The sequence below is a fragment of the Sporothrix schenckii genome (assembly GCF_000961545.1).
Source record: "Sporothrix schenckii 1099-18 chromosome Unknown Cont38, whole genome shotgun sequence".
Classification (NCBI taxonomy): Eukaryota; Fungi; Ascomycota; class Sordariomycetes; order Ophiostomatales; family Ophiostomataceae; genus Sporothrix; species Sporothrix schenckii.
The window spans coordinates 2,034,829-2,057,746 of record NW_015971139.1 but is presented as its reverse complement, the minus strand read 5'-3'; the positions used below and the strand labels follow the sequence as shown (position 1 = coordinate 2,057,746).

At 55.3% G+C, this 22,918-nt stretch overlaps 8 protein-coding genes and 1 non-coding gene across 9 annotated transcripts; 6 read left to right on the top strand and 3 right to left on the bottom strand.

Moving 5' to 3' along the window:
* Positions 1 to 4,227: 4,227 nt before the first annotated feature.
* On the top strand, positions 4,228 to 5,673 carry SPSK_06271 (uncharacterized protein; the record flags this gene model as incomplete). The annotated part of the gene is made up of 1 exon (XM_016732977.1): positions 4,228 to 5,673. The coding sequence occupies one exon, from the start codon at positions 4,228 to 4,230 to the stop codon at positions 5,671 to 5,673; it is 1,446 nt and encodes a 481-aa protein (XP_016592377.1).
* Positions 5,674 to 5,903: 230 nt separating this feature from the next.
* Positions 5,904 to 7,157, bottom strand: SPSK_06335 (N-acyl-phosphatidylethanolamine-hydrolyzing phospholipase D; the record flags this gene model as incomplete). The annotated part of the gene is made up of 1 exon (XM_016733041.1): positions 5,904 to 7,157. One exon carries the CDS (start codon positions 7,155 to 7,157, stop codon positions 5,904 to 5,906), a length of 1,254 nt encoding a protein of 417 aa, XP_016592376.1.
* A 650-nt stretch (positions 7,158 to 7,807) lies between these two features.
* SPSK_11203 lies at positions 7,808 to 7,879 on the top strand. The gene has a single exon. It is a non-coding gene; the product is annotated as a tRNA-Thr (tRNA).
* A 1,036-nt stretch (positions 7,880 to 8,915) lies between these two features.
* Positions 8,916 to 9,626, top strand: SPSK_06601 (uncharacterized protein; the record flags this gene model as incomplete). Its single annotated transcript, XM_016733303.1, has 2 exons — positions 8,916 to 9,080; positions 9,129 to 9,626. The coding sequence occupies 2 exons, from the start codon at positions 8,916 to 8,918 to the stop codon at positions 9,624 to 9,626; spliced, it is 663 nt and encodes a 220-aa protein (XP_016592375.1).
* A 1,250-nt stretch (positions 9,627 to 10,876) lies between these two features.
* Positions 10,877 to 12,034, top strand: SPSK_06395 (uncharacterized protein; the record flags this gene model as incomplete). The annotated part of the gene is made up of 4 exons (XM_016733101.1): positions 10,877 to 10,932; positions 11,002 to 11,288; positions 11,350 to 11,436; positions 11,490 to 12,034. The coding sequence occupies 4 exons, from the start codon at positions 10,877 to 10,879 to the stop codon at positions 12,032 to 12,034; spliced, it is 975 nt and encodes a 324-aa protein (XP_016592374.1).
* A 1,986-nt stretch (positions 12,035 to 14,020) lies between these two features.
* SPSK_06606 (uncharacterized protein) lies at positions 14,021 to 14,723 on the top strand (the record flags this gene model as incomplete). Its single annotated transcript, XM_016733308.1, has 3 exons — positions 14,021 to 14,126; positions 14,190 to 14,293; positions 14,325 to 14,723. The coding sequence occupies 3 exons, from the start codon at positions 14,021 to 14,023 to the stop codon at positions 14,721 to 14,723; spliced, it is 609 nt and encodes a 202-aa protein (XP_016592373.1).
* A 401-nt stretch (positions 14,724 to 15,124) lies between these two features.
* SPSK_06181 (tRNA (uracil-O(2)-)-methyltransferase) lies at positions 15,125 to 16,810 on the top strand (the record flags this gene model as incomplete). The annotated part of the gene is made up of 1 exon (XM_016732888.1): positions 15,125 to 16,810. The coding sequence occupies one exon, from the start codon at positions 15,125 to 15,127 to the stop codon at positions 16,808 to 16,810; it is 1,686 nt and encodes a 561-aa protein (XP_016592372.1).
* Positions 16,811 to 16,905: 95 nt separating this feature from the next.
* On the bottom strand, positions 16,906 to 18,056 carry SPSK_06398 (uncharacterized protein; the record flags this gene model as incomplete). The annotated part of the gene is made up of 2 exons (XM_016733104.1): positions 16,906 to 17,176; positions 17,332 to 18,056. The coding sequence occupies 2 exons, from the start codon at positions 18,054 to 18,056 to the stop codon at positions 16,906 to 16,908; spliced, it is 996 nt and encodes a 331-aa protein (XP_016592371.1).
* Positions 18,057 to 18,996: 940 nt separating this feature from the next.
* SPSK_05875 (intradiol ring-cleavage dioxygenase) lies at positions 18,997 to 22,255 on the bottom strand (the record flags this gene model as incomplete). Its single annotated transcript, XM_016732584.1, has 4 exons — positions 18,997 to 21,610; positions 21,711 to 21,765; positions 21,827 to 21,847; positions 21,907 to 22,255. 4 exons carry the CDS (start codon positions 22,253 to 22,255, stop codon positions 18,997 to 18,999), a joined length of 3,039 nt encoding a protein of 1,012 aa, XP_016592370.1.
* Between the last annotated feature and the right edge of the window lie 663 nt (positions 22,256 to 22,918).

Below are 22,918 nucleotides of genomic sequence, written 5' to 3'. Positions count from 1 at the left end.
GGAAGCACCAAATGTAGTGCGCATCAGAGACGGCGACGCGCAGCCATGGGAGTGAAGTGAAATCGAGACCTGAGATGAAGGGCGCTCATGCCGGGGTGAGAAGAGTAGGCAAGTTCGGGACAGAGACCAAGGAACTGATCATGGTCTAGAACCAGGTATGGGTCGGCGACGGGAGTGCAGATGTGCGATGCCGATAGGTGAGGACGGCAAGATGCGAAAGCAGTTGGGCCAGTAATAAGGTGAAGAGGATGTAAAGTTGAGAGTTGAAGAAGTCCAACGGGACCCGGCAAGAGGTAGTATAGATCGAGTAAATGTGGAAAAAGGATAGGAATACGGGTTGGGTAAAGAGATGAAGCAGAGAGGTGCAGAAGAGCTGTCGAGTGTCTGACAGAACGAACGTGCGCAAAAGAGCGGAATAAGACATAGAGACCAAGACACGGGCCGGGAATGGAAAAGGGACAAAGAGAAAGACGGTGGAGTGTTAGGCGGTGGGCAGGTCAAATCGTAAGCAAACAAAACAGGCGAGGCAGCCAAAAACGCACAGAAGCGGAGAGCAGAGGAGAGCAGCATTGGCAGCGGGCCAGTCCAGAGCAGAGGCGCAGAAGACGCAGAAGACGCATCCAGACGCATCCAGACGCAGAAGAATGAGGGGAGACGAGTTGCTTGCAGAAGAAGCTGATTCGTGCATGCGCCTTTTCCAGCTATTTTTTTGCAGACTCCCTGGTCCTTCTTTTTCCTTTTCTGGTATTTTTTATTTTGTCTGGTTGATCCATCTTGCATCCTTTTTTATCGGCATCGCGATTGTTTTCTTTCGCTGGATTCGTCGATGCTGCCATTTTTTCGAGGACTCCGTCGCTCTGATCGGCCCGTTTTGCATTTGCGCGTTCTGTCTTCTTTTCGGTCTTCGTCTCACATGCTCTGGTCTGTGCTCATTTGGTCTGTTTTTGCCTTTCCTCGTGTCACATCTGAGTTCTGTTATGCCGCAGACTGCCCTCTGCGTCGTTCGGTGCGAGTGCTTTTGCTTTGCGCTTATGGGATGGGGGAAAGTGTAGGTGAAAGGCTGAAAGGGGTAACAGACAGCGAAGGTTCACTTGGAATCGGATGATGGAAGGCAACAAATCACCAAATGCAACATAAATCACACAGATACTCCAAAGACCATAGCAAAACAATGTCAACTCACCCTTCTGTAGTTATGATCGGCTTGAGGGCGTCTTTCTTCCGCTTCTTGATCGAGCCCGCGCTGGCTTCGTTGGCGCTGCCGCCGTTTGTGGACGGGGCCGATGCCGGGGCAGTTGCCGGGTCCGTCTGTGGCGTCGAGTGTGCCGGTGGGCCGGTCGAGGAGGTCGCGCCGTTCATCGTGAGTGATCGGGTGGTCGATGGCCGTTGCAAAAAGGGGAGAGAAAGAAGTGCGATGCGCGAAGAGACAACGCGCACACAAAAGTGCGGTCCTAAAGTGGGATATGGGGATAAGCAAAAGTGAAGTGCGCGCTGTTTATTAGTCGTTCCGGGTCGCTAGCTAGTGTGATGTGGTCGACGCGCTGTTCAACTCGTTATTGGAGGTCGAAAGGGGGGGCGAGATGGTGGCAGGATGCGGTGGCGGCTGGTTGTGGCTCAATGGCGCTGAGAACTTAGCGTGATGTGCAGCAGGCAATGCACTGCAATGGCTGTGACGAGGGGGCTGAGGGCATGGATTGGATGGCGGTCCTGTTTCTTAATTTTCCCAGACGCTGCCTTCTTTTTCCCGGTCGCTTTCGTTGGGTTCGTTGGCGGCTTTCTTTTCTCTAGGCCTGGGTCCTGGTGCGATTACTCGGTCATCCATAGGCGAGCAAGGAAACAAGGAGCTGTTGCTGTGGGTGGGGAAAGGTGAGTGAGGGGCACACTTTTGCTACAGCGATTGCGTCTTAGGATGTGAGGGTTGGGTCACTTTGTTTCGGTGCTGATGTTTTGGGCCGTCGCAATACTGGCTTGGAACTGCAATATCAGACTCTTGTTTTCGAGCTGCACAGAGCTTCGGGGACGCACGATGCGAACGGTTGAATCTTGCTTTACTTTTGCAGTATTGTCGAACCACAATCTAATGACAGTCTTTTGTTTTGGTCTGTTTTTGGTTTCGGCTTGGTCTAATTGTGAATCGCCTGGGGACTTCGGTCGCGCAGGCGCGTGTTTCGAGCTCTATTTACTGGATCGACATTGAAGACTCGCAAGTGGCAGGAGGACAAGTCGGACAGCCCGGGATCGAGGAAGGCAGACGAGAGGCCTGCTCGAGTTCAACGGATAAAAGGAACCAAAGCGACTTTTTGACTGTAGAGACGAAAGCTCTTCGTCGGCGCGAGCGCGTTGGTGTCTGGAGGCGGGGAGCGCATCGGCAAGCTTCTAAAGCAATTGAGGGTAGTCTGCGAGGATGAGGGGTCTTGCCAGTGTGGATGCGTGCGCAACTGGATTGGTGCAAGACGTGGAATGAAAGAAGGCGAATGGCAGTACGGAGGCAGGGAGAAAAGAAAGGAGAATTGGATGAAGCTGAAAACAGAACGAGAAAGATGAAACTGGTGATGGGCCCTAAGGGGCAGGAAGCACCATCAGCGCCAGAGGCAAGTGCGACCTGTTTTTGGCGCGGCGCAACATGTCCAGCCGAGTCCTAGGTTGATCTCTCCTGCCCAACACGAACAATACAAATTGCCATGGCGGCTAGCGCTGGGAATAAAAGGAAGCTGTCAGCCACTGTGTTGGGTGTTCCTTCAAGCCTGCCTTATTGGAAGATGACTTTGCCATGTTACGAGTCGTTCGCCATCGTACTTTTGACATTATTCCGTCATGGTTTTCGTCAGTGCTTGTCGCTTAGGACGGCAAGTCCAAGCCGTCGCCGGAAACCGCCGCCAATCCGGCGCTGAGAAGAGGCACGTTTGCGCTAAGGAATGGCTGCGACATACAGTGTGCACAGTAATTATGGGCACTGTATTTAACTCGATGCATATAGGCAGCTACGCAGATGTTTGGCGAAGATCACGGCAGGCGCGATCTTGGTTCCTCTCTTTTGTCTCAAATCGAAATCGACCAGAAACGAAAGCAGAGAGTTGCAAAACAACAGAAAGACACAAAACATAAAAACCCCTGACACAAAAGCGAGGAGACTATCTACTGAGCCGTCGTGACAAAAGTACGAAGCAACACTCAGTTGGCCGAACTTTTACATAAGCGCGACGAACCCAACACATCCGGTTTCGTCCTGGGGTGTTCTTTTGCTCCTTTTCAGATGTTCCTTATTCCATCTGAATTTTCTTTTTTTCTGTTGTCGTTATTATCGTTGTTGTCTGGTGACTCTGACGGATAGCCGCACTTTTGCCTGTGATCACCGCAGGGGAAAGGACTCGAGATGTTTACGCAGACACGTTCTGAGATATACGGAGCCATTTCTTTTCTTCTCACAATATGCAGCCAACCGACGAAGACACGGAAGACGGCAAAAGCGGTCAAAAAGAACCAGTTATACCTCGGGCGTTTCGTATATCCGGATGTTGTGTAATGGCAAACGGTTGCATGTGCAGGCTATCTACAACATACGAACGAACCAATGTGTCACACAAGTTGACAATTGTAGAGCCTTGAACAGGCGTCGCCAGCTGCCAAGCGGAGTGATGCATGTTTGGGCAAGATGTCACGAGCCTCGCTGCGGTATCGATGCGTGGGCTATGTCGGCGCCATCAAGTGATGCGGTAGATGTGGGAGTTGACTCGTTGTCTCATGAGCCCATTGCGACTTTTCACCTCTGTCGCGTTGTCGTTCTCCGTTTTTTTTTTTTTTTGGTCTTTCTTATGTCTTTATCTTTCCTTTGCCTTTTATTTCTCCGCACACCTTGTCCATATCCCAACTGGGTCATGCCTAAAGGCAGAGGCGACGCAATTTGTACGGCTATTTCAGCCCGCATCGAACAGAGTTGGGGCCTCGAGCCGCTAGATTGGATATGGGGGCCGAAGAACTGAGAACTTGAGCGCTCTTTGCGGCGACATACCAGAGGACGAGCAAAAAGAGAATGCCTTGCCAACACCCAAGTAAATGGATGTTCCGGTTGGGTAAGCTTGATACTTTGCCAAGAGGGTTTCTTGATCAACCTCTGCGAGCCTATCTTTGTGTGCCGCAATGCTTCGATTCATCCATCGTTGTCGTCCCCTCCGTCCTTTGTGATCAGCCATCACCGCCGAATCAACACCTCACCACCCTCTTGCCGCGATGCGCGCTGAACGACAGCGTGCGCTGGTGCCGACCACTTGGACAGCCTTGGTTCTGGCCCTCGCATGTCTGTTCTTCGACAGCACAGCAACCGCTGATGTCGTCATCTTGCCCGGCGGCGCACCGCGTCGGTACAACGGTCCACCCGGCGCCACGTCACTGGACGACTTTTACCGGCGCAGCGCCGCCAACGAGTTTGACCATGCCAGCAGCGACGAGCAGGTCCTCATGGGCGTGTTCGACGACAGCACGTTCCAGACAGCCAACCAGGTCCTGCCCTCCTCCGAGAGTTTTGTGCGCGGTGCCCTGCAGGCCTGGGCCGAGCACCTCCATCTCGTGCTCCGGCCCGACGAGGTCTGGTTCACGATCCTGACGCAGCTGTTCTTTTATGTCGGCAGCCACCGCAACGAGACGGCCGAGATCTATGAGCCTCGGGCGGCTGGTGCCGACCCTATGACGCTGAGCGACTTTGAATGGTTCCGTGTCATCCAGGATTTCAAGTACGAGGCGGAGAGCCACTGCCACGCGCCTTGGCTGATGCTGTGGGCCATGCCCAATTTCACCACCTCGACGGTCGTCGACGAGATGACGTCCACGGTTATTTTGCTCGGGCAGAATGAGGCCCACGCGGCCGCGGCGGGGCAGCCGGAGGAGGGCCGCCGGCCGGCATGTGGTCTGCCGTCGGTGACGCTAGAGGGCGCGCAGGACGACTGGGCCGAGATGCTGCGGAAGCTCGACCGCCTGCCCGCGTTCGGTTCGCAGGCGGCGGCCTACAAAGACCAGCTGACACCCATCCTGCGGCAGTTCATTCGCAGCTTTGACGCGCCCGACAGCACAGCTACGCGCCTCTTTTGGAACCAGATTGTGACGGCCGCGGGCGACAACCCGGCCTGCCTGGGCACACCAGAGCACGATACTGTGTCGGGTTGGCTGACCGGTTTCTTTTACTGGACATCGACCGGTCAACGACTGGTGCCCCTGAACAGCACCATCCGTAGTGGTGCTTCGACGAAGACGTCCGCCGTGACGAGGCTGGACAATGTCACATACGGCGCGTTGGCCCTTGTCGACCTTCCCATTTCATACGCGCGGGCGCCCTTTATTCTGCGCGACTTCAACAACACGGCCAAGTTCGAGGCATATGTTCTGGCCGGCACATTGGGCAAGCAGGTCTCGCCCGGCGCGCCCGACGGCTATGCCGACGCGTTGCGGCGGGCGAATCAGACGGCACTGTTGACGTCGGTGAATTCGACCATCCATAGCGCACTGATGCCTCTGTCGGCGTGGATGTTATACGGACCGGCCAACTTCACGGCCCCCGAAGTGCAATGGGAGGCTGAGCCCGAGCTCGCGGATCTCGCTGCGTCACTACGAGTCGTGTCTAATGATACGCAGTGTCAAGGAAAGACAAATCACGCTCGTGGGTTTGGTTCGTACGGAAGATAGGAAGCGTGGCGCGGAGCGTGAGTGGCATCTGGCGTACAGAAACAGCCATTGTATCTATCACAACAGAATTGCACATAAATTGAACTCTTGAAGAGTAGGAGTTTTCTGTCGCATAAGTTAAAGCGAACGTAAACAAATATGTAACTATTATGTACATTTACATGTAAAAGAGTGCTGTTAATATGTCTTTGCAAATCATGAAGTCGTAAGTCTGACAGCCACTCCTGTCGTCATACCACCACCGTCTCACCAATATCGCACAATCGAAAGTCTCTGTCCCATACCAACCCGCGCGCCTCGCCAGCCTTGCGCCACAGCTGAGGCGGCTCTTGTACATCCTCGTACTGCGCGCTGAGGCCGCCGCGAACGGTGCCGTAATGCATGCCCACGCTGAGCTGGCTCCGAACATCAAAGTGGACAGCCACGGCGTCCTCGGGCGAGCAGTGCACAGGCGACAGCTTCGTGCGTGGTGTGTAGCAGCCAATGGGCAGCAGGGCGAGAGAGAAGGGGCCGTACTTGGCGCCGATCTCGGCAAAGGCGGGACAGTGTGGCAGGTCGTCGACGGACGTGCTGGCGGCGACGTCTTCGTCCGTGACGCTCCGGTAGCCCGTGTCACCGGCAAAGTACACGGCCGTCTTGGACTCCTGCTTGGACTCCTGCTTAATCTCCTGCTTAATCTCCTGCTTGGACTCCTGCTCCGACAAAACAAAGGAGCACCAGAGCATGTGGTCCTGGTCGCCGAGCCCTCGCCGACTGCCGTGCTGGCTCGGTGTGCAGGCCAGGCGTACTATCGTGCCTCCGACTATCAGATCCACCTCGTCCCACCAGTCCATCTCGGTGACATGTTCGGGCTGTACGCCGCAGTTGTTGACAAACCACGGCCTGCTGTTGAGCCCGCAGAAGATTTGGAGCGGTGCCAGGCCAGCGGCCGTTCGCTTCTGCGCCTTGTCGGCGTACAGCTGCTTGACGGTGTCAATGTCGAGGTGGTCGTAGTGGCTGTGGCTGATGCAGAGGGCGTCGACGAGGGGCAGCTCGTCGAGCGTGCAGGGCGTGCGTGAGAAGCGTCTGGGGCCGACAAGCTGGGCGGGACCCATGCGTTCGCAGAAGACGGGGTCCATCAAGACACGGAGGCCGTACTGTCGTTGCATGGATGCTTCCGTTCCATCCTCTCGCCTATCTTGCACCCGCAACGGCATCTCGATCAGAAACGACGAGTGGCCGATCCAGGTGGCCTTTATTTGGCTCGGCTGAGCATGCGCACCCCAGTCGGGTGTCTGTATGGGAACAAGTCCCTCGCGGTTCTCGGGCACAGGCACAAAGTTGCGGCCTGGTCCAAAGCGCAGACGGAGCATCTGCGTCACCGAGAATGTCTGGCGGAATGAAGGCCACGGATTTCGGAATCCCGTCGGCGTGCTGTCCAGCCAATGGCTCGGAGGCCCTGTGGGCGCGTCCCTTGGGACTTTGGTAACAGCCAGAGTCTCCATGGTGGTCAATGCTACTATGGAGGATGTGACGAAGAAAGATGACGAAAGCAGATGGCCTTTGAGATGAAGCTACGGACAATGTTGGTAGTCTATCTGTTATTCGATGTTGGCTCCGTCGATTCCACGCGGCTTCCCGATGTCTAGCCGTCGGGATCGGAGGAATGTGTTGGTGCTAATTAAAGCCGACGCAACGTCCCAACAAGGCAGTACAACAGCCCGAATGCTCCGAGCAGCTGCTAGCCAGTAGAAACAGTTCCAGCACATTCAAAGAAGCGCCCGTTATGCTCTCCCAGTATGCTGTAGACATCTAAGCCTTACGACATTCTGAGTCCCGCCTGCCCGGACAGAATAGAACAAAGGCTGTCAATCACTGTGGCGAACAGGCCGCCTAGAGAGCTTGCGACGTCCGTCGTTGTCCCTCATTGTCGAGCAACTTTCACAGGAACGAGTCATGATCGTGATACAGGAATCGGCCGTGTTTCCCGTATGGAGCGTCAGTTCATCATTGCCATGCACTCTGTCCTTCTCACGGCGGTCTGTCCAGTCTCCCTAGAGTGTCCCACTTGGGCTGTCGTTTGCAACTGGTGCTGTTCTCAACACCCCAGTTAACGAGCCGCCGTCCCATATGAGACGCCTGCAAGCGCCAAACCGCCCGTATAGCTCAGTGGTAGAGCGCAGCACTCGTAATGCTGAGGTCCTTGGTTCGATCCCAGGTGCGGGCATCAGCAACAGCGCGGAAGCGGTTCTTCGGAGAATTCCTTTTTGTTTTGTAGACTTCCCTTGTCGGTTTGTAGAACGACCTCACTTTTCTTTCGCTTTTGGTATCTCTCATTAGTTTTCATTTCATGTTGGCCAACTCATCACTATACGCTCACCTTCACTTCACGGTTCGCCATGGTGGTGTCGTCGACCCATCGACATGTCATGGGTGTGACACACGAATCTCGCGATATTGGAAAATGGCGGCACAATTGAGCGTTGTGTTCTTGCCCAAAGGAGCCATTGTGCTTGTTGCTGCGCATTTGCATTCACTCACAAAAGCCCCACTTGATAAGTCATGGACAACGTAGAAAGAAAGAGCGATTCAGGCACTTTTCCTAAACGGCAGCCACGTCCATGTCACAGGAAGTCCATATAAAGGACCCCAAGCCCCATCTCTTCGCTGGATTTTTAATTTTGCTTCTTCTCTCCTACATCCCACATCGAATTTCGCGAGCTTCACATATGGTCAGAGCACAGCCTTTCGTCTACGCGCACGCTCGCCAGACCTGTAAGTCAAGTCCTGCAACACGCAGAGCACCAGTCCCACACCCCAGTTGGCTTTGACTTGTCGCTGACTTTCAACTTTCTGCAGATTCAAATCCAACTTCAGAAATATCTTCGGTTTGTATTTGAGGCCTTCCAGCGTCTTAAACTCTCTTCCACTCCTCACCCACGTCTCTGCGCTCTCGCTCTCCAGAGCGACCGCCACGTTATCAGCTCTGTCGAGCCTCAAGCAACCACCACTTCTATCCCTATATTGCAGAATTCGCCATCCAAACCGTGTAGTGACTATGGATTCTTGCACTGGAGCGGAGAAGCCCTGCGTCTTCGACAAGACCAGTGGAATTCATCTCCCAACCCCCCTTCCTTTCCGCTTTGACCTGATGCCTTTTGGCCAGGTCTCTACCAACATATCTCCTTCTTGAGCGGCATTAAATCTCTTACCTTGACCTCAACTCCCATATCTCAACCAACAATCTTCAGAAATCCGAGAAGATGATATACGACATCTTCTTTGTTGCCGTCTATATATTCGGCTACATCATGACAGTAGTCATGGGCCCCGAGCACCAAGACTGGCTTCCGGCTGTTTTCCGGGAAGGCAAACCCTTGCGGAAACTGGCTCCGTTTATCCTGATGTTGGGTATTCTCGCGTCCCCGGTCCTTTGCCCTGTTCTAGCTGTGATCAAGCCGTTCTACTAGATCCAGAGCCTTGTCATCCACTGGAAGGAAAGGAGGGCAGAGGCAGTCAGTGCAGACGTGGAGCTGGGCGTGAGCCGCGCTGTGGTCACAAACATCGAAGAAAACCTCCATAACGTGGAGCTGCCTCCTATGATCGATGAAATCGCCCTTCTGATCGCCCTGCCGGTTTCTCCGCCTTCCTCTGCTGGGTCTACCTATTCAGGCGACTCACCTGACTCGGAGCGGCTTTCGCTTGAGTCCATGACTCGCAGCTGTAGTACCCTGTTGGTCTCGCCAACTCCTCCGACGCCTACCACTAGCCCTATTCCCCTTCGCGGCCCTCCTCGTGCTCGTGTTCGTGGCAATCCCCGGGTCTCTGCTCCTATTCCTACTCCTGCAGCTGAACCTGCCCCTGCTCCGGCCGCGGCTCCGATTGTCGACCATGTGACGATCATCGATGACGACAACGCGCAGCCCACTGCTACTGAGGAACAGGATCAGACCGGTACGGCAGAGTGGGCTTAGCTTGGTTCAGACTAAAGACACATATGAGCTGCTCGACATGAAGGGCTTGTCCCCCGGCGCCTGGAAGAATTGTGCGGGTTTGCCGTTTCGAAATAATCTCAGACTGTGGGACCTCTTTGGTGAACAGCTGGGACCAAGAGGATGAATCATTTTTTATAATCTGTGCTTTTGATATTTGTGATTATGCGAGGAAAGGTTGATGGAAGATGGTTGATTGCTCGTTGGGGATTTCCGTACACGTGCGGTTCCATTCGAGTTGAGTGGAGGATCACAGAGGATGAGGTTGACTACATTTTTTGTTACATGCACTTGCATCTTCATTTTCTATTACTCTTATTTTATATAAAACTCGCCAACACCCAAACCAAATTTCAACATTGTAGACGGGTGACCTACTGTGATAATTGAATAACTGAACTCCCAACTACTAACCACCGTTGACTTACAATTGAAGTACGTCGTACTGACGTCTCAGACACTGTTTGCCAAGCGTGAGACTGATGGATGCTGACCAGCTGTACAGTACGCGATCTGATATGGCATGTCAACGCGGCCCACAAAAATACCCCAGAAAACCAACACAAGGAAGCCCGTGCGACGATTGCGACACGCCGAGCATCCAGTAGTCTCGGACCGTTGTTTTCTCCCCTGGGTGAGGACGGGACCATCGAGGGGGAACTTGGGCCTTGGAGGCGCTGACTCGCCTAGTGACAAGCGGCGGGCCGGCCTTCGTCTCTAACATAACGAGCCAATTCCGGGGTAGTCTCCAATTCTAGACGACGCCAGAGAACACCGCCAAAAACGCCAACAAGAATAACTACACCAAACGAACCGGACCCCGGAATTCGTCACCCGTCAATTGAAGCTTTCCAGGTCGTGCCCATGCCAGCTGTTTCCGTAGACTTCAAAGGGCCGTCGTCATGGGAGCTCCTTTCTTTGGCGACTGGGCTTCCCCGCAGGATAAGGGGAAGATTGCATCCTGACAATGCATCGCAGAGGAGAAACAGTCTTCGTAGGGGCAGGAAACGACATTGTTTCCTTTTTGAGTAAAACGATTGTTAACAAAGAAGCATTCTTATACAGACATCACCACCGAATACAGCCCTTATTTGTTTTGTTTGGGCAGACACATTTTGCATGAGACTTGCTTTTCCATGATTAATACAACAAAGCTCGAAACTCAGAACCTTCCTTTCCATATTACGCTTTCTAGACACTCTCGACAATCTTGATACCTCGCACGTCGCAACATGGATGCCGCGAAGCTGCCAAACTGGAAGGACATGCCCAAGGTGGAGGGCAAGCCGTGAGTGAGACGGTGCTGAGAGGCACGACAGGAGCGGAAAACGCACAACATCGGCTAACACGGTGTCAGTCACGGCTGCGCCTGGGGCCTCTTTGACAAGGACGGTGTCAAAGACGAGCTCGGCACGCTGAACCTGCTGACGCCGGACGTGGTGCGCCAGGCGCGTGACGAGATCCAGACGGGCCGCAGCGTGGCGCTCAACTGGGGCCTGGACCGGCTCAGCGAGGAGGCCTTTGGGCGGCACACGCTCAAGCACGAGATTGTTGACTGGCGTACCAAGCCCAGCTACCCGTTTTACTGCTACGACGACGAGATCAGCTTCAACACCCAAGTCGGCAGCCAATGGGATGGACTTCGTGGGTGATGCTTCACTCCTTTGTGCTGTTTTGGCATTCTGGCTTTTGGCTGACCGAGTAGGCCACTGGGGCGATTCCAAGGCTGGCTACTATTACAACGGCATCCACCACGACGACCTGCTGTCGAGCGGCAAGCTGGGCATTGAGAGTGCGTCTGCAAATGCTATACGTCACTGTTGGTTCGCACCGCTAACCACACAGACTGGACCAAGCGCGGCGGCATTGTCGGCCGCGGCGTCCTCCTCGACTACGTCGCCTACGCCGCTCGCAAGGGCATTGCGTACAGCCCCATGTCGGGCCACGCCATTACCGTCGCCCAGCTCGACGATATGGCCAAGGACGCCAACCTTGTCTTCCGGGCCGGCGACATCCTGCTGGTGCGCACGGGCTGGACCAAGTGGTACGACGAGCACAGTGAGGAGGACCACAACAAGTTTGTCGCCAACGCCTATGCCTGGATCGGCGTCCAGGGCTGCGAGGCGACGCTCGAGTGGCTCTGGAACCACCACTTTGCGGCCGTCGGCGGCGACTCCAACGGCTTCGAGGTAGTGCCCATGGACGACAACTGGCGTCTGCACGATTTCCTGCTGAGCTACTGGGGCATGCCCATAGGCGAAATGTTTGACGTGGAGGCGCTGGCGGCCGAGTGTGAGCGGCAGAAGCGGTGGTCCTTTTTCTTTACGAGCGCGCCGCTCAACCTGCCGGGTGGCGTGGCAAGTCCGCCCAACGCCGTGTGCATTTTTTAGTCGTTTGAGGGCGACGGGAGAACGCTGGAAACAAAACATGTAGTTGTAAATGCAAAGTAAGATGTATCTAGGAATGAATGAACGAAGCTTAAAGATGCATGACAGCAGAGTCTGGGCAAACGGGAGAGGTCGGCTAATATGGTTCCTTAATCTGCATGGAAAATTGTATATTGACTGCATCTTAGCAAACTTTGTATTCAAATGTGCCATTTACTTCTCTAGGATGCTCTGATATGTATTTCTCCGCGGTGCATGCAATCTGAATTTATTTGATATCCCTAGATCTTCCGTATTGTTTGTAAAAAGCCACTTGTAAGCAACTTCTGACACACATTTATTACTTCAGGGCGTGACAGATAGGTCGTTATGTGGGAGCAGAAGGTCAGCATCGAGATGACTGGCTTGCACTACATTTCCGGGTAATCCGTCTGCTTCACTTTGAGATTCCTTTTCAGTTGGTTGCCATCACCGAATCTGCTCCTGGCGGTTATTCGATAGTTCATGGAAGGCGTTATGTCCCCTTCAAATGACGATGGATAAACCAATAATAAATATGTCCCGAAAGGATGCGCGAAGCGCCAACTGAGTCGATCTCAAGCAGTTCATCCCATCTCCGCCTCCCACCAGAGACTCAATATATATATACACACATATATATGTGCGTTGTTTATGTCCATTTTGCCAAGGAGGGGGATTGAGCAATGAAATTGAACATTTTCCACACAAGTGCCGCTTCACTAACAAAACAATATCGCATCCCCCGATTTTCCCAAAGGGCCCGATCGACCCGGAAAGTGAAAAAAAGCTTAACTGCGACCTCACTTGATCCCTTCTGGTAGCTGCCGCTTGCTAGATGTCGTGTCTCTCTCGAACATAGGGCAACGACTTGGCAGTAACGGCGACCTGGGTTGGGAGTGTACCTGGATTGCATAATCCAGGAGTTCGTCTTGGCGTTCACAAAACTATGTACATGGCTTGGAAAATGTCTTTTTAAAAATCTGCATAGTGGACTTTATCTTTTTCATGTTTCCTTGGTAATTGCTTTATTCAGAGTGTGCTTGACGCGTTATTCTGCCAACGACGCGATTCGTGGATGTAGATATGACAATATGGAAAATAGCCAGATCGAAGAGGTGACATATCGTACCATCTCAACGAATTATTATCGACCTTGATCCATAGATTTTCTAGTTCTAGCGTATACAGAGTGACTTGTATTTGCTCTATCCCTCTAGGATTCCCTTGAGACGACCTGTACTGTATACGGTGAAAGTGACGTTCCAAAGATGGTTACATCGTGACACGTCCCTCGTCCGTTTGCTTCGACCCGGAGCACTTGACAGCGGTCCGTGTGGTCTGCTTATTGACATCGTTTCTCACGTATTCTATTTACTCATTATTGTGTGCCCCTCTTTCCATCTATCAGTACACAAGCTTCTAGTTTAGTCGCTCCTCCTGATCCTGACGGTCCTCTCGAGTACAACCCCGAAGCTATTCGCCTGTCCGGTCTATATGTGAAATACGCAATATCCGGGAACGATTTCGAACAGGAGGAGCAAGAGACTCAAAATTGTCTTGAATACCCGGTGTAATTGTATGATCGAAAGTAAAATGTTGCGATCCTGGGAAAATGGCATACCTGTGAAGCACAGAGAAGCATCATGGGACATGTGCTTCTCCTCTTTCACCACACTATAACTGCAATCTGATTCGGGTGAATGAGGTCATTTTAAAAGAGGAAAAACGAAAGGTGAAATAGAACGAAATATGTGCTAAATTAAAAAGAAATTACAGCATCGTGACGTTACTCGAAAAGAAAGAATCCAAGAAAGCCCGGACTTTTATCTTTGTATGATGGGGCCACAGAAATATCAAGTATAAAGAGAAGACAGACTCATCACACAGATTCAAGTGTCATCCTTTCATCGACAATCAAACAAAACCCTCTTTCCAACATCATCCTTTGATACTTGAAAATAAAGCACGATGAAGTGGCACATCCTCTTCTTTGCCGGCCTCGCCGTGGCCGCTCCGATCGTTGACAATGGTCCTGCTGCTCCTCCAGAGTCGTCCTCGAAGGCTGTGACCTCTTGTGAGTATACGAACTGCCTGACTTTTGAAAAAGCTAAACTGAACACAAAATCAAGAAATGCAGTACTTGGCTCACACTACTATACAGCATCGGCGAAGGCTCCGCCGGCCCCTGGCCCGACATCCAAGGAACCGGCCCCGGCCCCTCCCGCAAAGTCTCCTGAGCCCGTGCCTACCAGCAAGTCAGCTCCGGCCCCAGTCCCCACCTGCAAAGTCTCCTGAGCCCGTGCCTACCAGCAAGTCGGCTCCGGCCCCGGCCCCTCCCGCGAAGTCGCCTGAGCCTGTGCCTACCAGCAAGTCGGCTCCGGCCCCGTCACCTCCCGCGAAGTCGCCTGAGCCTGTGCCTACCAGCAAGTCGGCTCCGGCCCCATCCCCTCCTGCAAAGTCGCCTGAACCTGTGCCTACGAGCAAGCCGTCGCCGGCTCCGACCCCGTCCCCGCCTGCAAAGTCCCCCGAGCCTGTGCCCACCAGCAAGCCGTCGCCGGCTCCGGCTCCGTCCCCTCCTGCAAAATCTTCTGAGCCTGTGCCGACCTCCAAGCCCGCGGCACCTCCTGCAGTGCCGACGCCCAAGGCTTCTCCTCGAGCTTTCCGTGCGTAGAAGAGTTCAGGTGGGCGACGTTACATGACTTGTGCAGATGGTCGACAACCGAGTGACGGATTGTGCGGTTGTTCGAATCGTAGGCGACGTTTCGCCTTTTTCACTTCGTCAGATAGCTTGTTAGTAGTTCAATATTTATATTATTTATATTATTTATATGCTCGAATTCTGGTTGTCGTTTGACTCGGGGTTTCGCGAACTTGGTCGAGGTTGTAGTCGAGTATCGAGGCAGCGCTAAGCAGTTCGCAGCCGCGCCTAACAAACGCGCTGTCAGTCGCACTCACCGCCTAACTTTAAGCGCTTTTCTGCCGTGCATTGCATCCCACTAATTCTTCTACGTAAATGCTTTCCTTGATGACCGTTACCTCCTCGTGTCCCCCAACACAGCTTTCCCCCCAAGCATGGCCGCTGCGACACCGCCGCCCCTGCCTGGCCCAGAAGAATATGCCTACGATGCGGATCCGGTCTTGATCCAGACGCCGACGTCGGGCGATGGTGTCGAGGGTGGCGGGCCCTGGACGTGGACGCCCATGTGGCACCGGCCGTGCACGTTTGGACCCAGCGAGTTCGACGCCGTGATGCAGAACTTGGTGCGCAACCCGAATGTGCTGTCGTCGTGGCTGTTCCGTGCGGACATTCTGGCCGAGACCACCGAGGCGGCTGCGGCGGCGGAGGGGGCCGTGACGCCGTTTCCTTGTTTTGCGTCGCTTGTGCGCGCCGACGACCGGACGATTGTGCGGCGGCTGATTCCGCGCAACACGATGCGCGACAAGCCGATGCTGCAGACGTGCCTCTTTTACAGGGGCGAGGAGGGCAACGACGACCATGAGCATGACGACGAACATGAGGACGAGGACGACGACGCTGAGGAACGCTCCCTGGTGGTCTACCTCCCGCACGTCTCCGACCCGGCCCACGTGCCCTTTTACCACCCCAAAGTCCAGGGCGTCGGGTTCCTGCACGCGTGGCGGCCGCGGGACGGACGCGGGACCGTGTCCCTGCACTTTTCCTTGTTTCCAGAGACGCTGGCCACGCCGCCCGACGATGCGGCAAGCAAACTGAGCCGGCCCATCCTGGCCCGCGTCGCGCTCAGCCTCGTCAACACCGTGTGCAAGCACGGCGAGGGCAAGCGCGCGGGCTACGTGAAGCGCGTGCACCACGACCAGCTGGTGCCGCAAGCGCGGGTGCAGGACCGGTACACGCGCCTCAAAGAAAAGCACGCGCGGCGGCTGGTGGCGACGTGGCAGGAGACGACGGACCCGGCCAAGCACGTGTTTGAGGACCTGTCGATTGCGGCATTCCTGATGGAGCTGTGGCGGGACATGTACGGGGTCGAGGGCGAGGAGGGTGTGCCCGCACAATTCCCCGGCTTTGTGGACGTGGGCTGCGGCAACGGCTTGCTGGTGCACATTCTCAATGAAGAGGGCTACCGGGGCTGGGGGTTCGATGCGCGCAAGCGGCGGTCATGGCAGCAATACGAGCACTATGAGAATGGAGACGGGGCGGGCCCGGCGGGCGCGGCAGTGTCGCTACGAGAGAGCCTGCTTCTGCCGTCATTTCTGACAGACAAAGGCAACGACAAGAACGAGACCGAGACCGACACCGGGCGCACATCGAGCACCCACGACGGCACATTCCCACCTGGCACGTTCCTCATTGCCAACCACGCGGACGAGTTGACGGTCTGGACGCCACTGCTGGCGGCCTTGTCCGGCTGCGCGTTCCTTGCCATCCCCTGCTGCAGCCACAACTTTACAGGCGCGCGGTTTCGGGCGCCCCCACCGTCGTCGGCCGCCAGACAGGCGACAGCATCCGTGTCGGTCACGCTGGCCTCGTCGTCGACGTACGCGTCGTTTGTCGAGTGGGTGGCGGGCGTGGCCGAGGACTGCGGGTGGGTGGTGGAGTTTGAGATGCTGCGGATCCCAAGCACGCGGAACGTGGGCCTGGTAGGGAGGCGACGAAACGTTGATGCTGTCTTCACAGTGGAACACGCCTGGGACGTCATTGCCAGCCACGGCGGCGCACACGGATTTGCCGACAACGTGGCCAAGCTGGCGGCGGCCGACGGCAAGAAGAACACGCATTGAGACACGTTCCGACGAGGGAAGCAATTGTTTCGTTTCATCTTTTTCATCTGACACGGCTATATACAAGGAGGGCAGCGCACCGCATCCACACACGCCTAGTCGAGATCCGGCACGGGCAGGTGGTCGACCAGCTTCATGTGCAGCCCCAGCGTCTTGAGCGCCTCGACGGCGTTCTGGTCACGCAGCCGCTCCGTCTCGTCCTTGGTGACGAGCACAAACTCCTGCTCCAGCAGCAGGGTGCCCTCGGGCACATTGTATTTCGCGGACACGGCGGCGTCGGTGCGGCCCAGGTCGACGACCAGGCTCTTCTTGACGCCAAAGACAGCGTCGGATGTCTCGTACGGATCGCCGCGCAGGTACAGTGCGCTATCGGATCGGATCGGTTAGCGGGTGTGGGAGAGGGAACTCTGGTGGATTTGGGGTAGTGCGGGGAAAGGGCAACGCTGAAGAGAGGAAGACGTGAGGTACAAAGGAAAACCGGAAAGTGGACACGGGCATCCATCCAGGTCAAGAGAACTCACGTAATGAGATGGTCCCATCCCTCCTTCTCAAACATAAAGTGCACATGGGCTGGGCGCCAGCAGTGCCGTCCCAGCCGCGTCAACAGCTTGCCCACTGGGCCGTCGTGCGGGATCGGGTACGGCACCGGCTTGATGCCCTGGAACCAGAACCGGCCGTCCTCGTCCGACACCATCACGCACCGCTCCGAGGGCGCGTCGCGGTCCGCGTGCTGCACGTCGTAGTGGCCCGAGCTGTCCGTCTCCCAAATGTCCACTTTGACGCCCGCCACGGGCTTGCCGTCCGGGTCCACAACCCGGCACAGCGCCAGCATCGGCTCGCCGTCCGGATCCGACGTCATGGACGCGCCGTTGGCCAGCGTCGGCGCATCGTGCGTGTGGAAGGGCCCCAGCACCGAGCCCTCGGTGGACCCGGTCGGCTTCGGGTGGTTGATGCTGTCCACGAGCAGCGACAGGCCCAGAATGTCGCTCAACAGAATGAACTCGTTGCGCACGTCGCTGCAGATCTGGCCCGTCTGCACCAAAAAGGTTATGGCGGCCATCCACTCGTCGGTGCTGAGGCGGGTTTCGCGGGCAAAGTCGTGGAGATGGGTGACGAGGCGGGCCATGAGGTAGCGCAGCCGGGCGTCGGGGGACTGGTCGTTGATGCGGATGGTGTTGGGCGTGATGTTGTCGATTGTGAGATCGAGCAGCACCGGCGGGCTGTTTTCCTTGTCGGAGGCGGCCATTGTGGTGGTGTGGGAGCGGTGTGGTAGAGCAGTGCGGTTGTGGTAGTGTTGTTGAAGAGAAACTGTGATTGAGATGACGTTGGCGATAGTGCTACGGTGCCGATGCGACGAAAGAGGCAGGTACGGAATTGGCGCAAAGACGGGCGTTAAAGTAATATAGAACGGAAGGAACAAAGGAGGAAAAGAAAAGGAATGCAGCGAAAAGTGAATTTCAGTTTCAAAAAACAAAACAAAGAAACAGTCGTCGACCACCTCCTCTATCCCGCCGGCATCCTTCACCGGCCCATCGTCCGTCGTACACAATCAGTTCACGTCCCTTACACCTTGCAGCCAACCGTGGGTGCTCCATAGATGACCATAGCATGACACATCCGCTAGTCACAAGGCTCCAAGCAATCGATAGTTCACTTTGTGTGTATTTTCGTCGGGAACAAGGGCCCGACCAGTGTGGGCTGGGCCCGATTCGAGCATTGGGGGCGGAAGCTGTTGGTGTTAAGATACTCCGCGCGTGTTGCAGCACTTAAGCGCATTGCAGTGCCATCGGCACATTTCATCCCACCCCATGTCCGCCAACCCCGCTGCCTGGTAGTTCAGCAATGTTAGCGGGGTGGAGACCCCACAATCCACTGGGGCAAGGTCAAGTCCGTTAATATGCAGCATTACGACTTACAGGTCGACGTGGAAGGTCTCACCAAAGAGAGAGCTAAGAAAATGCGGACGTCCACAAATCCGCGACTTGAACATGATTTGGCCCCTATTACTACAAATTACTATTTCCCAATGACACCGTGGATATATATGCAGGTCCACCTGGCTTCCGACATGCAAGCCGCCATATGACCGTTCTATTAACAAGCCCCAGATGACTGTCTCTCCCTCATTTCTCCAAAGGTCGCGCTCTGTCTCCTCGCTTCGGTCTCCCGCCTCCGCTTCTGGTGATTTATTCGGGTACCGGATGGGGCACCGGCGTCGATCGCAGCGACTGCAGTGGCTGCCTCTCCGTCGAGTATCGCTGCAGTGTCTCCTTTGTCGGCGTCATGCGCCGAGCGATGGGCCCAGCTAAACTGGTGGGCGTCGTGGACACGTCACCACGGGAAACAGGTGTAGCGGACGACGACCGCATGTCATAAGGACTCGCCCGGCCACCGCCAAACGGGCTTGCTGACCGTCTTCCGGCTAGAACGCCAATCTGAGGTGGACCCGGCAGGGGGCCCGACACCGCCGTCATCTCCGATACACGGCGTATGCTGTCGTGGGCCGATGGCACCGACTGCAACGATGCGGCACTGCTCGTCCGGCTGCGGTTGAGCCGGGCAAGAATGCGCGCCGGGTCGTAGATTTGTGCGCCCACGAGACTGGCTGCGCTTCCTGTCTCCCTCCGTTTCCGTGCCGTCATGCTTTGCGTCCCAAGCTCGCCCAAGGCACCCAGTGTATCCTCGTCCGTGGCCTCATCGATCTCCGTCGCCGGCCGCGTCGTGTCACTGCTCCCGCCCCTGCTGCTTCTCCCGCTCCCGCTCCCGCTCGGCCCAGAGAGCCCCATGGCCATGGTCCGTCGGAACACCACGTCGTGCACCCCAAACTCTTCGACTTCGCTTTCGTCGGACTCGGCATAGTGCACGTCTTCAATCTTGGGTGCGCGCCGCACGTCGTACACGCTAAAGGACGGCGCCGGTGGCGGCAACGACGCAGCCAACCGTTCGGCCTCGCGGTCGGCGCGCTGGCGTGCCTTGGCCTGCTTCCGTTCTTGCCTCCGTGTCAGGGGCGCCGGTGCGCCGGTGGCGCTGGCGAGCAGCGTCTCGAGGTACCGTTTGCGGACGGAAAAGAACATTTCCGAGTAAAAGTTGTCTTGGTTGCGCGTCAACGACAGCCACGTCGACACCGCACTGATGGCCACCAGTACCAGCACCGCAGACAGCATCAGCACCTGGACGACAACAATAGCGAAGCCAATGACTGTCGCACCGATGCGGCTGATCCCGACCTGCGGTAGCAGCCCGATGCAGAGGGCCGCCACGAGAATACGTCCCACGCCCAAGACCCAGATGCCCAGCGCCAAATTACGGCTGCTCTCGATCGGCCGCCAATACGCATAGGTAGCCAGCACGGCGATCTCAAAGAGAAGCAGAACCACCAGCTGGGCCGTCGGTGCCGCGATTCCCGTGAGCGTGCTGTTGGTGGCATCAGCGACGCTCACATTGTCCGCACCGCCTCCCAGAATACAGGCCCGAGCAAACTGCGTTCCCAGGTGCACAGCAAAGAACCAGTAGCAGCTTGCCTTGTAGCGTGCCGAAAGCCAGCCATACCGCTTGATGTACTTTTCGTCTTGGTGGACGCCAGGGCGCTGCCTTGGCTCGAAGTCCTCGTCGTCCTCCAGGTATGAGATGCGTCGTTTTCCGCGGTTCGTCCTCCGTTTTGTGAATGATGGGCTTTTTGGAGAGGACGACTGCGTCGCCGAGAAAGAGTCTTGCCGGGGCCGGTACCTGTTTCTCCTTCTTACGGCATCCGTACACATGTATGCTGCGCCGGCAACGAGGATGGCCAGCACGATCGCTGCCAATGCCGTGGAACCAGGCGAGCTGTGTGTTGTGAATTGGAAGACGGCCAGTGTCAGCAACGGGGGCAATGCAATCAACAGCACTCGAAACACCCCCTGTCGAGCATATTGTAGCGAGTGTGTGCGAAAGTAGGCCATGCAGTCTTCCCGTAACCATCCAAGCCTGGAAAACAAGTCAAACAGGCCCTTAATGCCAATAAGGCCGAGTGGAAAGGCCACCGCAGCGATTGCCGTCCAAAACAAACAGAGGGTAAACGCGGATGCGCATGGGATGTTGAGGTTACTGAGAGTCCCGGAGAGACTTTGCCACGTTCCAGGCAGTGGCACGCCCGGAAGAACAGGGTCGCCGCCCCAAGTGTAGTCGTACGGGTCGCTGCTGTTGTAGACCTTGCGCTTAACGAGAGAAACCACCTCCTCCAGGACCGGTCCGTTGTTTGAGCTGTCCGAACTATAGATCTTGGCTGCCAGCTGCGCAGTTCCACCCTTGACAAACATTGGGCTGTCCCCAGTCAACTGGCTGGCGTTTCCTGCGGCAGCCGTGAAGCGAACAATTTGTGTGACCAACGGTTGAATGCGTATGATGCCGGCCGACCAGGCGAAGTTGCTCCACCATGCCACTAGCACACTCGGCCAGTGCAGCGAGAGTGCGCCCGTCAGAAAGAATGTTTGCAATGTTTCGAAGAAAAGAACGACCGAAAGGGAATGCGCATAGTGAGCACGCATCAAGGGTACGGAAATGCCGTACGCTGCCGTTACAAAAGAGCAAATCATGGCGATGGCGACGAAAAAGGCAATCGTTGGTGCCAGGATTTGTGGTATGCCAATAGAGTTGCCGTTCGTCATGGCCGCCTGAAAACAGCCAATCTCAGACTGTGTCGAGTTGGCAAAGATCTGGAGGTTAACCGAGCCGTCAAAGTCGGGGATCTGCAGGGCAATGTCCGGGATCGAGGCCGTCTGCATCGGGACGAGCGCGAACGCGCCATAGATTGTTAATGGCAAGCTGGAATTTATGGGACAGAGACTAGAGCAAAGTTAGACGGTTAGGTGTGGCTTTTGATGAAATCGTCCGTTTCAGAGCTATGAACTGCACGCCGACATACCCTCCCATGCCTGACTGGCATGGATCAAATATCTGAGTGTAGCGTGTCTCGCCATCTAGAGTATGTGTTAGGCCCCTGGACTGTCATTATATCAGTGAAATAAAACCGTCACGTACATGCCTCCATTGTTATCACCACTGCGATAGATTGTTAGCCCTCGTCGTACAGACAGATCACATGGATCAAGATAACATACGCATGGTTGACTCGTTGTGGACGTTGCTCGTTCCATCAAGGTGGAACACGACAGTCATGTTGTCGGCGTAGTAAGCGGCGTCAAACGCGCTGATGTTGAAGAGGCTCTTGCCCGCAAGACAATCGCCAAAGTCCGATGTGTAGAGTGCCGGTGTTCGGTCGGCAGCCAGCTGTCGTGTCACGCCATGGCTGTCGGTGCCATAGACGTATGCAATCTCTCTGTTCACATTGGCTGCGCCCAAAACAGGTGCGCCCAAAAGAAAAATGGAAAGGAAGAGTATGGAAACGTCAGGCAAAAGTCGTTTGAATATTGCTCGCCGAAGTCGAGGCCGCACTGGTGAGAACGTCATATTGACAGCGGTTGTCGTCGAGGTTCTTGCAGCCAGTCAAAGTGCGCCAGCGACGCGCTCGGTCAATTTGTTGCCCTCGATTGTAGAGCTCGCTGGCTTTTGTGTTGTCGAGTCGCATCAAATTGGGCTTCGAAGCAAAGTATGGGCGATGTCATGTTTGGATTCAGGATCCAGAGTCGTCCTCATGATCGGCAAACTTGTATCTCACCTCCATCCGGCTCGTTCGGCTCAAGTTGTCATCGTCTTGGTGCCATTTTCGATATTTGGCCTGAAACGGTCGCTTTATGCGGATTTTGCATGGAAGAGAATTCACGCGCATGGCAAATATTGACTGATGGGGGCCAAGTCAGGCACAAGCCCAACTATCCATGGCAAAAGACGGCACGGCTGCTGTTTCGGGACGGCCTGCTCTGGATGAAATGAGGGTGTCGATAGCATATAGAAGGCCAAGACAAATGACAGCAAAATGGTTATTGACAAAATATAATGAACGTTCTCGCGAAAGTGCCTGCGCATATAGATAAGCGCGAAGGAAGCTGCGCGTGACCGACGGGGAGAAAGGTGCAATGGGCGACTGTTCAACGGGGTGACCAAGCGTGATCTTCTTTTCGTCACATTTTATAAAACCTAAACGGACAGCTAAGCCCATAGGTACTAGGAAAC